This window comes from Lipotes vexillifer, unplaced genomic scaffold (assembly GCF_000442215.2).
Source record: "Lipotes vexillifer unplaced genomic scaffold, Lipotes_vexillifer_v1.1 scaffold393, whole genome shotgun sequence".
Classification (NCBI taxonomy): Eukaryota; Metazoa; Chordata; class Mammalia; order Artiodactyla; family Lipotidae; genus Lipotes; species Lipotes vexillifer.
This window is the reverse complement of record NW_006774564.1, coordinates 1,604,358-1,615,345: the sequence shown is the minus strand read 5'-3', so window position 1 is coordinate 1,615,345 and position 10,988 is coordinate 1,604,358. Positions and strand designations below refer to the sequence as shown.

The 10,988-nt window shown below is 55.3% G+C and overlaps 1 protein-coding gene across 2 annotated transcripts in view; it reads left to right on the top strand.

Moving 5' to 3' along the window:
• Nucleotides 1-10,988, top strand: part of KCNC4 (potassium voltage-gated channel subfamily C member 4) — a 23,854-nt gene that overhangs the window by 4,508 nt on the left and 8,358 nt on the right. For both annotated transcript variants that reach the window (XM_007449295.1, XM_007449296.1), the window contains exon 2: nt 8,647-9,583. In XM_007449295.1, coding sequence (XP_007449357.1) covers nt 8,647-9,583 — 937 coding nt within the window. The remainder of the gene's footprint in view (nt 1-8,646; nt 9,584-10,988) is intronic.

The window sequence follows — 10,988 nt, the reverse complement described above, 5'->3', positions numbered from 1 at the left end:
CGCAAAAAAAAAAAAAAAAAAAAAAAAAATAGACTGAGGCTGTGAGAGGGTAAACAACTTGCCTGAGGTCACACAGCTAGAGAGTGGTGGGCTGTGACTCAAAGCCAGGGCTCCCTCACTACCCAGCCCTTGCTCCTCGGGTGATAACATGTTCTTGCCACTGAAGGCGGCTGTTTTTGAGGTGGATCCTTTGTTACTCTGGTCTGGGAGGTGGCCTGAGGTTTTGTACCGCCTGTGGATGACATCAGAAAACCAGGGGCAGTTGGGGACATCAGAAGGGACACTTACTCTGTTACGCCTCCAGGCCTGAGGGTCTGAGGTGCTGGGGTTCTGCGGTTATGCCCGCCCTGCTCTGTTTACCCCAGGCCAATAATACCCCCTGCCCCTGTGCTGTCCCCTGGGTCTGTGCACACACCTTCCCTCCCTCTGCCTCCTCCCTCGGCCTCCCTGGAGGAAGAGGGGGAGGGGCCTGCAGCACTGCGGTGGCCTTGGGGCGCTCACCGAGGGCCAGTAAGGGCAGAGGGGCGGGGCGCTGCCCCGGGCATCTCTTTGCATACAGCAGCTGGTCATTTGAGTAGTGCGTTATGACAGGAACAAAACAGATACAAACGGAAAGTGAATTGAGCTGATTATGGGAGCCTGTTGCCTAGCTACCGGCCTGGCCCGCAGAGCCATTCCTGTTCAGGCAGGCTCCAGCCTGGGTGCTCACCCTGCTCCCTTCACAGCGGCTGGGTCCATGGACGGCTGCTGCTGTGGTTCTGTTCCCATGGCCTGACCTGGGAGCAAGCACAGGAGGCAGGCTGGTCCTGTCCCCCTCTGCCCACTGCCCTTGGTCCCAGGCAGAGGGAGGGCTCAGCAATGGCGAGGGTGGCTTCCCAGACTGAGGCGGACCAGTCAGGGTTTGGGCAGCAACCGAGCTCTAGGATCAGGCCTTCCTCCTTTTCTGAGGGCAGACAGGAGACCTGATGAATGGGACCCTGGGACACTCACCTCCCTCATCCCCAGTCTCCAGAGGTCCCAGGGGCTGAGCTGGCTTTAGTCCAGTTATCGGCCCTATTAAGGATGATAGCTCTCCTTTGGCTAAATCAGTACCTAGATTGAGTTTTCTCATGGTGTTTCCCCTCTGAGTAGAGGAGGTGACCCCACAGGATCCCACTGCCCCAAGAGGCAGCTGCAGCTGGGGTTTCACACTGCTTGGGCATCCACTGTGCCAGTTGTCAGGTGCTGGCACACCTGCACTTTTTTCTAATACCTTATCTGACCCATGTGAGGCAGGGATTATTAACCTCAGCTTACAGAGAAGGAAACGGAGACCCAGAGGGGCTTGTTCAAGGTCGCATAGCTGGTGGTAGAACTAGGATCCAAGCCCAGATCTTGTGCATCCACGTGTGTGCTTGTCCCCTGCTTCGGCCGCCTCCTGGGGCTTCTGCTTGGAGAGGGCCCTTCGGGGAGGGGCGGGCCCTTCAGCTCTCCTCACATCCCTTCCATCACTTCTCCCTCCAAACTAAAGCCCCCGTCTCCTTGCTCCCTAGAATTGCTCACACCTTAGCTTGCTTTCTCTTTCTTTCCCTCATTGTGGGGCTTTTTATAGGACAAAAAGAAAGGGGGCTTGGTTAAGAGAAGAGACTAGGTGTTCCGTGGCCCAGGCAGAGGAATGAAACCGAGGCCTTCTAGGAAGGACATGCAGGGCTTGCTTCCTGCTCACACCCCATCTGAAGGCTCCAGCTTCTCCGGCCTGGGTGTTGCCTGGGACCAGCCAGTCGGTGGGCATGACAGGCTTCTGAGTGAGGGCCAGGACTCGCAGTGCCATATGCCCTCTGGGTGAGGAAGGGCCAGGAACCTGAGCCCAGGAGACTGGGTGCCCCAGCTTCCGCAGCACCCTTAGGAGGGCAGTGCCAGCATGCCCCAGGGCAGCCCCTCTACCGCCTTCCCAGGAACGGGAGCAATGTTAGGCCAAGGGCTGCAGACCTCCCCCCACCCCTGCCCTGAGGCAGCCTCCCAATCTCCTCCTGGGTTTGTTTTCTGTTTTCCTCTCTTGTTCTGAACAGACCAACATTTGTCTCTGAACATCTTGTCTCTGGATGATGAGGTGTTTCTGTTCGTCTCCGTTTGGGGTGGGGTGTAAAGTGGGGGAAGGGATAAGATAAACTTGGGCTATTTTGGAGAGTTGGGGGAAGAGCAGGCAGGAACAGAGTTAGGCATCTGGGCCTTGGGAACCGGGAGCCCCCAGGCCCTTCACCTCCACCTGTGGTCAGTGTCAGCCTGGGATGCTGGGCACAAGGGTATTCAAGCCAACTTTGTTCCTTGGCAGCCAGCCTGCCACGACCTGGCCCAGCTCCCTGCTGGGGATTTCTCTGGGCTGGGTGAAGGTTACTGGCCCCTGGCTGGGGTCCCCATCAGGCAGCTGGCTTGACCCACCGCTGAGAGCCACAGAGTCTTGAGAGCCCAGGTGCCTGGAGGGATTCCTAGGCATCCCTTTGTCACCTCTAGTCCCAGTTAGTGAGGCTGATGATCTCTCCTCGTGACAGGCTCCCCAGGACCAGGAGAGGGGGCAGGCAGTCACCCTGGCTTCAGTCATTCAGAAAACATTTATTGAGCACTTACTACCTGCCAGACGCCAAGCTGGCCTCTGTAAATATAAAGACGAGTTAGAGGTGGTCCCTGTTCCTAAAGAGAACCAGATCAGGTGGAGTAGGTGGCAGTTGGGGAAAACTGAGTGACAAGAAATGGTAATAATAATACAAGATAGATCAGGAGAGGGGCCACAGTAGTCTTAAAAAATGAAGTTCAGTAGAAGGTGAGAGGGGGAAGTGATAAATCCCACCTCTGTGTGAGATGAGGGTTTGTTTGGAGGGGGATTGGTATGCAGGGAAGCTTCAACAAGGAAATAGAAGTTAAACTGGGTAGGCCCTGCGTGATAGTGACTTAGCTTCCTTAAATAATTTTTAGAAGGAAGCCAGTTATAAATAAATATATAAATAAATATTCAGTGTGGGTAGTGCTTAACCATGCAGAGCTAGTGAAGAAGGGAATTTCCTGGCCAGGCGACCAGCCAGAGCAGAGATAGGACAGCATGGGACAGAAAGTCTAAGGGGCAGGGGTGTTTTGACAGATAGGCAAGAACCTGGAATTGCATTTGCCTGGATAAGTTCTTGGCCAGTGATATGGACTGGCCTGAATTCCTTCTGGGACTCATCGGCTCTAGGCAGCCAAGTGGCCCTGAGAGGCCCCAGGTGCTAGCTTGGCAGGGGCTGGGCATGGTAGAGGCTGGATCTGACACCGGAACCAGAGGGTCCTGGCTCAGGATGGGAAGGCCCAGGGCCAGCCAGGTTCTGCTCTTGGGCAGCCCATGAAGGGAGAGGAGCTGGGGTCCCTCGGCTGGGGCCTGGGCATCATAGTACAGGTCCTCACCCAGGAGCCCAGGGACAGCTCAGAGATGCCTTGCCTGGCAGACTTCCTCTCCTTCCCTGCTTCTCAGCCCGCAGGGCTGCCCACTCCCTTTCCAACACCACCTGGGCACTAGGATCTCACTTCCCCAGAAGGCTCAGCTCCTCATCCCATCCCCTCAGATCTTCCTCTGCAAGTGTCTTTGGCTGTGTTCTCAAATTTCTCTTCTCCTACACTTCGTCCTTAATATAGGTTTTTGGGCATGAGTCTTCTTATGTTTATCTGTCCATCTGTCTCCTTGGCCCTTCCTCCTTGGGCTCCCCTCCCCTGCTCCTGCTGATTGTATTCAGTTCCCAATGACTGGTGTCTGTCACCTCCTCCCTGCCCCCCCCCCCCCCCCCCCCCCCCCACCCCAGCCTCTGCCAGATTTCTGAGCCACTCTAGGCTCGGTGCTAAGTTTTACAAATATCATTTCTTTTAATCCTCAAAATAACCCTATAAGATAGGTACTCTTACCCCGTCAATACATGAAGTATGCTGGTAGCCTCAGGGCCTTTGCACTGCCTGTTCCCGCTGCCTCTGGAGTTCTGCTGGATCTTCACATAACTCATTCCCTCACTCCTTCAGGTCTCTGCTTCGATGTCACCTTGGCACTGAGGCCTTGCCTGACCACCCTATTTGAAATAGCTCCCCCACGCTCACACTTCTTAACCTCCTTTCTCTTTATTTTTCTCCCTCTTATACCATCTGACATACTCTACTTATTTGTTGACAGTCTCCTTCCACTGGAATGGAAGGTCTAAGGGGCAGGGGTGTTTTGTTTCCTGCTGTTCCACAGCACCCAGAACAGTGTCTGGCACATAGTAGGTACTCAATTTTCCATTTTATGAACAAAGATCCTAAGGCTCAGAGAGGGTAAGTAACTTGCCCCAGGTCTGGGCAGTAAGTTGCAGAGCCGGACTTGCGTCCAGAAGTGTGTGACTTTACATTTCCGCCAAGGACAGACGTGGGATGAGCTCAGTGAAGGAGGCCGGTCACGGGGCTGGCCCACTAGCTGAAACACCTGGGTCTCTGGAGACAGATGGGTCCCCAACAGGATACAGCCAGCCAGTGTGAGGGGCCCAAGGGAGCAGGAAGCTCGAAGGAGTAGCACTGTCCTTCAGAGAGGCTAGGACCCTCCTGTCCAGGGTGGTGAGACCCTCCTGTATCCTCCCAGCTGGCAGGAGAGGGGCTGCTGCTGGCCGAACTAGTCCACACAAGCAGTTTTCTGCTTGGGCAGTTTCGGTTTTTGTTTTCTCTGGCTGCACCGTGCAGCACGTGGGATGCCAGTTCCCCCTCCAGGGATCGAACCCATGCCCACCATAGTGGAAGCAGAGAGTCTTAACCACTGGACCGCCAGGGAAGTCCCTGCTTGGGCAGTGTTGACTTCCAGCAGAATCCATGCCTTCCATCCCCACACAGTGGAAAGAACAGACAGCTTCGGCCTTGGGAACCAGGCAGGTCACTTCTCCCCAGGCCTCAGTTTCATCACCTGTAAAACAACAGAAAGGGAACTGAATTCAATGACCTTCCGAGTCCCTTTCTCTTCTGTGAAGCAAAGGCTTTGTGATATTTTGGGCTCCAGATCCAACTCGTCCTCAGAAGCTGCGCGCGGGTGTTCACGGAGGCCCCCTCACCTCCTCAGCTCTGTCACCATTTATTGAGCACTTACTGTATGCCAGTAAGTGCTGTGTAGAAGCTCATTTAATCCTACAGTAACACTACTGGGGGCACTAGTAGTGTCCCATTTTGTAGCGAGGAAACGGGCACAGAGTGCACCGTTTCCCTGACTGAGCAGCAGTGCCGGGATGAGGCACCCAGGCAGCTGACCCCAGGGCTCCTTAGCTCTCCTTTGCCCTCAGTCTCAGCTCCCTGAGGCTGCACAGCCCCATGTGTGGCAGGGGCCGATGGGGAGCGCTCTGAGGGGCCTTGCCAGCCTCGCGGGATGGGCCAGGGTTGGGGGGTGAGGGCACTGGATAGGAGTCTCAGGTGTGAGGCCTTGACCTCTAAGCTGGGTGATGCTGCTGCAGCCGCCGCCTCCTCGCTGGTCCCTTTCAGGTCCCAGTCAAGGGTTGAAAGCAGAATGAAAGCAGTATCCCTGCCACGAAAGGGAAAAGCCCTGGTGAAAGGCACCGATTGCAAGCAGGGCCACCACTTACAAAATAACTTGCCTTGGGGAATAATTTAGGGCCCTGAAGGGGTACCTGTAACTTCGGGACCCACCTGGGGCAGCCTGCCAGAGCACAGGCCACTGCATCTATCACCGCTCAGCCTTAGGTCTACCTGTCTGCTCAGGGAGTGAGGGCTTCCTGCGACCAGCCTGGAGGGGCCACAAGGGAGACTGAGGCCCCATGTAGGTTTCATCAGGGAGGAGTGGATTGTCCCCATCTGTTTGGTCAGAGAGGCTAAGAGGAAAGAGCTCTGAGCTGTGTGTCAAGAGACCTGGCCTCAGTTTAATCCTCAACAAGTCATTTGCCCTGTCTCGTGCCTCTGTTGCCCCTGAGAAATGGACACATGTGGCTCCCCTTTCCCTGTCCGCATCCTCTGAGAGGGTGGCAGTGAGGGGTAGAAGTAAGTAGATGGGATGGTTCTGTGTTTAAAAAAAAAAAAAAAAAAATGAGTGAACACCGCAGGAATTCAGGGGGTTGTTCCCTAATGCAGGAGGGAGGAGTGGTTTGCACCCACTGGGCCTGCTGCAGAAGGAGCCCTTGGGGTGGAGTTGAGGACAGCACCTTGGCCCTGCTGGTGAGAGAGTGGCCCTGGCCACAGCACCCGCCCCGCCCTCCCCTCCCCTTCCCTCCCTGCACCCTCTACTCAGCCCCTTGGCAGCTCTTCCTGAACTTGTTTTTCCAAATCACCAATTAACTTCACGCTGGGCTCCCAGGTGGGCCAACTCTTCTGGCTAACTTTTCCTCAGAAGAGCACAAGCTTCTGCTTCCCAGGCTTCCTGGCAGATCTGGGATGTGCTGACCCCACCCCTTATCCCAATGCCCTCTGCTTGGGAGGGCAGTGCAGGGACCCGGGGTTCCCAGCATCACCATGGCCACTGGACAGGTGCCTCCACCAGCTCATCTCTGGATGGCCCTCGAGAGCCCATAGGCTGGAGCTATTTGCCTAATGCCCATGTCACCCTGTATTGTCTTGACAGCCCATTTCTCAGAGGAAGAAAACTGAAACCAGCAAGGGAACTTGAAATTCACCTTCATGGGGCGGGGAGAAGCAGGCAAGAGAAGCTCCAGGCAGAGTTGTCAAGTGGAAAAGCGTGTCTGTGGTCTGCTACCCTGCTTCTCCTAACTTGCCGTTATCTGATCAACCTGTCCATGTTCAAGTATAAATAAGTCTTACTGTGTGGCGGGTGTCTGTCCCAGGCCAAAGGTACACATTCCTAAGAGTGACATAGCCGTCATCAGGGAGCTGGCTGGGAGCAGTATTGACAATTCAGAGAAGACTTTCCTGTATCTATGAATTGACCCTGCCTGGGAGGTGTGAAGAGAAGGTACGGCCCCTGAGTTAAATAGTGCTGAGTTCAAGTCTGGTTTCCATCCCTTCCAGGCTGTGTGACCTTAGGCAAGTATATAACCTCTCTGATCTTCAGTTCCTCCTTTGGAAAATGGGATGATGGGGCCTACCTCACAGGGAGGACTGAAGGTGATAACACATATAGAGTGCCCAAGTATGCCAGGCACAGAATAGACGGGTAATGAATGTTCATTCCCAAAGTTCCCTCCTCAGACTCGCTCCTGCTCCAGAAGCCCTTGGAGGTGCTAATTCTTGCTTCATTTTCCCAGATCTCCCTGTATTCCCCACTGGTGTTTTGCAGTACTAAGAAGTTGTGCCCACCCACCTCACCCGTCTTGGTGCAGACTCCCAGGGAGGAAAGCATCTCTGAGAGGCATCATTAGACAGGGCAATGCCATGGCCAGGTGGAAATCAGAGTGGGGCAGGCAATGGGGGTTGCCAAGGGGTCGTGGGGCCACAGTCCTCCCTCATCTATCAGCTCAGCCCGCTGCTCAGGGAGGAAGCCCATCCCCACCCACCAAGCAGGATAGACAACAGCAGGGGGCATGGACTCCAGCAAGGAGCACCCTGACAGTGGTGAATGGCTTCACATGAATAACAGATGAAGGCTCCGCAATTGGTGTTATTACACATGCATTTCACCTCCATTCATAATGATTGGACACTTAAACCCAGCCGTTCCTCTGCTGAGTGCTGCTGTCATCATTCTAGCCGAGATCCCAGCAGCTGTCCAGATCAGCTGTTGCCACACTCTGATCCCAATGGGTGCAGTTTATTTTTTGTTGGCGCTCAGTGTCCCAGGAAATGTCAGTTCTCGGGAAGGGGAGGGTGGCTATTCTGGGCAGACTACCCTGTCTCCTGCCCCGGAGCAGGTTGGCTTTCTTCAGACGCTTCTCACTGTCTGGGCAGTCGGCTCAGACATCCTAGGGTGAGAGGCAGGCAGGAGGGGCTGGGACTTGGGGCTTGAGGAGGTGGGTCACGGCCGGAGCTTAATAGGTAGAATGCCAGCCCCCTGCCTCTAGGCATATCCCTTAATGTAGTGGCCCTTGCAATTTAGTGTGTATCAGAATTACCTGGAAGATTGTTGAAACATTACTGGACCCTCCGCCCAGCATTTGTCATTCAGTAGGTTGGGGTGGGGCCCGAGGCTTTGCCTTTCTAACTAGTTCCCAGGTGATGCTTACGCTGCTGGTCCAGGTTACTGCCTTAAAGCCTAGTTACTTGAGGTGTGGTCCGTGGGCAAGCAGCCTCACCTGAAAGCTTGTTAGAAATGCAGAATCACAGGCCCTGCCCCAGACCTCCTGAATCAGAATGGCATTTTAACAAGGTTCCCGGAGGATTTATACAGCCATTACAGTTTGAGAAGCCTCAAAGCACGATCAGGTTAGAGGTGGGCAGAGCTAGGCAGTAGGCAGGGCCAGGCAGCTATAATCCTCTGTTCAGTTCCTTCCAGCTAAAGGCAGCTTCTAACTTCTGTGCACCATGACAAGGATTGGGACGTACTGCCTTAAAGCACGCAAGCAGAGGGATGAAGACCCTTTGGGGAGGGAATTCCAGCCCCTGACTGTGTACCTTAATCCCACCTCTCACAACCTATCAGACTGCCTGGTGACCCACGGCCCCTCCCTCTACAGGCCGAGGGCCCGGTCCCTGCTGGGTGCCTGTGTCCCTGACAGCTGCCTTCATTCTCCCCGCCCATAGGTGGTGGCCTTTGCCTCTCTCTTCTTCATCCTGGTGTCCATCACCACCTTCTGCCTGGAGACCCACGAGGCCTTCAACATCGACCGCAACGTGACGGAGATCCACAGAGTGGGGAACACCACCAGTGTGCGCTTCCGGCGGGAGGTGGAAACGGAGCCCATCCTGACCTACATTGAGGGAGTGTGCGTGCTGTGGTTCACGCTGGAGTTCCTGGTGCGCATCGTGTGCTGCCCCGACACACTGGACTTCGTTAAGAACCTGCTCAACATCATCGACTTCGTGGCCATCCTGCCCTTCTACCTGGAGGTGGGGCTGAGCGGCCTGTCGTCCAAGGCGGCTCGCGACGTTCTGGGCTTCCTGCGCGTCGTGCGCTTCGTGCGCATCCTGCGCATCTTCAAGCTTACGCGCCACTTCGTGGGGCTGCGCGTGCTGGGCCACACCCTGCGCGCCAGCACCAACGAGTTCCTGCTGCTCATCATCTTCCTGGCCCTGGGCGTGCTTATCTTCGCCACCATGATCTACTACGCGGAGCGCATCGGCGCCAGGCCTTCCGACCCGCGGGGCAATGATCACACCGACTTCAAGAACATCCCCATCGGCTTCTGGTGGGCCGTGGTCACCATGACGACGCTGGGCTACGGGGACATGTACCCCAAGACGTGGTCAGGCATGCTGGTGGGGGCGCTGTGTGCACTGGCCGGCGTGCTCACCATTGCCATGCCCGTGCCCGTCATTGTCAACAACTTCGGCATGTACTACTCTCTGGCCATGGCCAAGCAGAAGCTGCCCAAGAAACGGAAGAAGCATGTACCTCGGCCGCCCCAGCTGGAGTCGCCCATTTACTGCAAGTCGCAGGAGACCTCGCCCAGGGACAGTACCTACAGTGATGCCAGCCCCCCTGCCCCAGAAGAGGGTGTGGTTGAGAGGAAACGGGCAGGTGAGATTGGGGGTTGGGAAGGAAAGCCACCTCTCCCCCAGTGGCCAGGGGAGTTCCCAGGTGAAACTCAGCCCTTGGAACTTGGGATTGTGCTTTTATTGCTCTGGGCTTCCCGAAAGATAAGGCATGCCTTTATGAGGGCACAGTATGGAGGCTGAATATCTATTCTCTGATAGCTTCCTGAACATCAGGCTCTGTGGAGTGAGTATCCCCCTAAATTTAGGCTGCTATGGGCAGTGCATGGGGCTGTAAATTAGAAGCCTGGGCTTCTCATCCCATCTTGGCCATTGTGCTGTGTGCCCACAGGCCAGTTACTCACCCTCTCTGGGCATAGACTCCTCACCTGCAAAACGGGAATGCTGTCAATGTCTTACCCTGACTTTGACGAGACCCAAACGAATGATGGACATGAAAGTGCTTTAAGAAGTTAAAACCACTTTACAAATATCAGGCGCTGTCTTTATTAGCTGGAGAGTAGGGCAGCTGTTCTTCTGAGGAGAATCAACACATGAATCATTTCTTTCCAAACGTTCCAGTCTAGTGTCTCTTGGCCTGATAAATGTGATAACGTAATGGCAGTGGGAGTCTGCCTTCTGTTTGGCACAAGCTAGACTGAGTCCTGGGCTCGGGGTTTAACATGGGACGGAAGGGAACCAAGAGGGAGCAGCCCAGGCAGTGTTGGGAGAGGGGAGAGGAAAGGTGGAAGAAACTGGTAGCTGCATCCTGGAACGGGAGGACCTGAGGGTCTGAATCGTGCTCTTCAAGGATGAGAAAGGCCACCCCAGGAAGGCTTGCTTCTACCTGAGTCAAGAGCAAGGAAAGAAAATTGGCTTCACCCACAGCAACGTGAAGTTAGGTTGGAGAGTGGGAACCCAACTGTTAGGTACGGGATGGGCTCCTGAAGGAGGAATGGGATTCCTAGCATGGGGGGCCGTCGGATGTCAGGCCGTTGGGGAGCGGGGCGGGTGGGGTGCCAGGAGACTAAGGTAGCAGCTCCTGTCTCGGCTCTGGGGGCAAAGTGGGACTCGTCCTTGTGGGGAGGTGCCTGACTTGGGACATTCACCTGTGGCCTGCTGGTGGGTGCCCATCCTATGTGCTGGAGCCACTCACTCCCTGGGGTCACTCAAGGGCCCGGGTCTTTCAAAGACCTTGATGGAACAGCACCCATTAGGCCCCCGTCTTTTCCCCCACCAAAATGGTACCCTCTTCCCCAATCCCTGAACATAAATCTCCCAGCCAGTACCCCAGGGAATTTCAGCTCTACCCTGAGGTGCATTCAGGGCTCAGAGGGTAACTTAATATCAAAATGTACAAGTCCCTAGGCTGGCTCCGCAATACACACGGCGCCATGAGCCATTCCTTAGCCTGACCCTAACTGCTCGGTCACAGAAAGGGCATTCCTGGC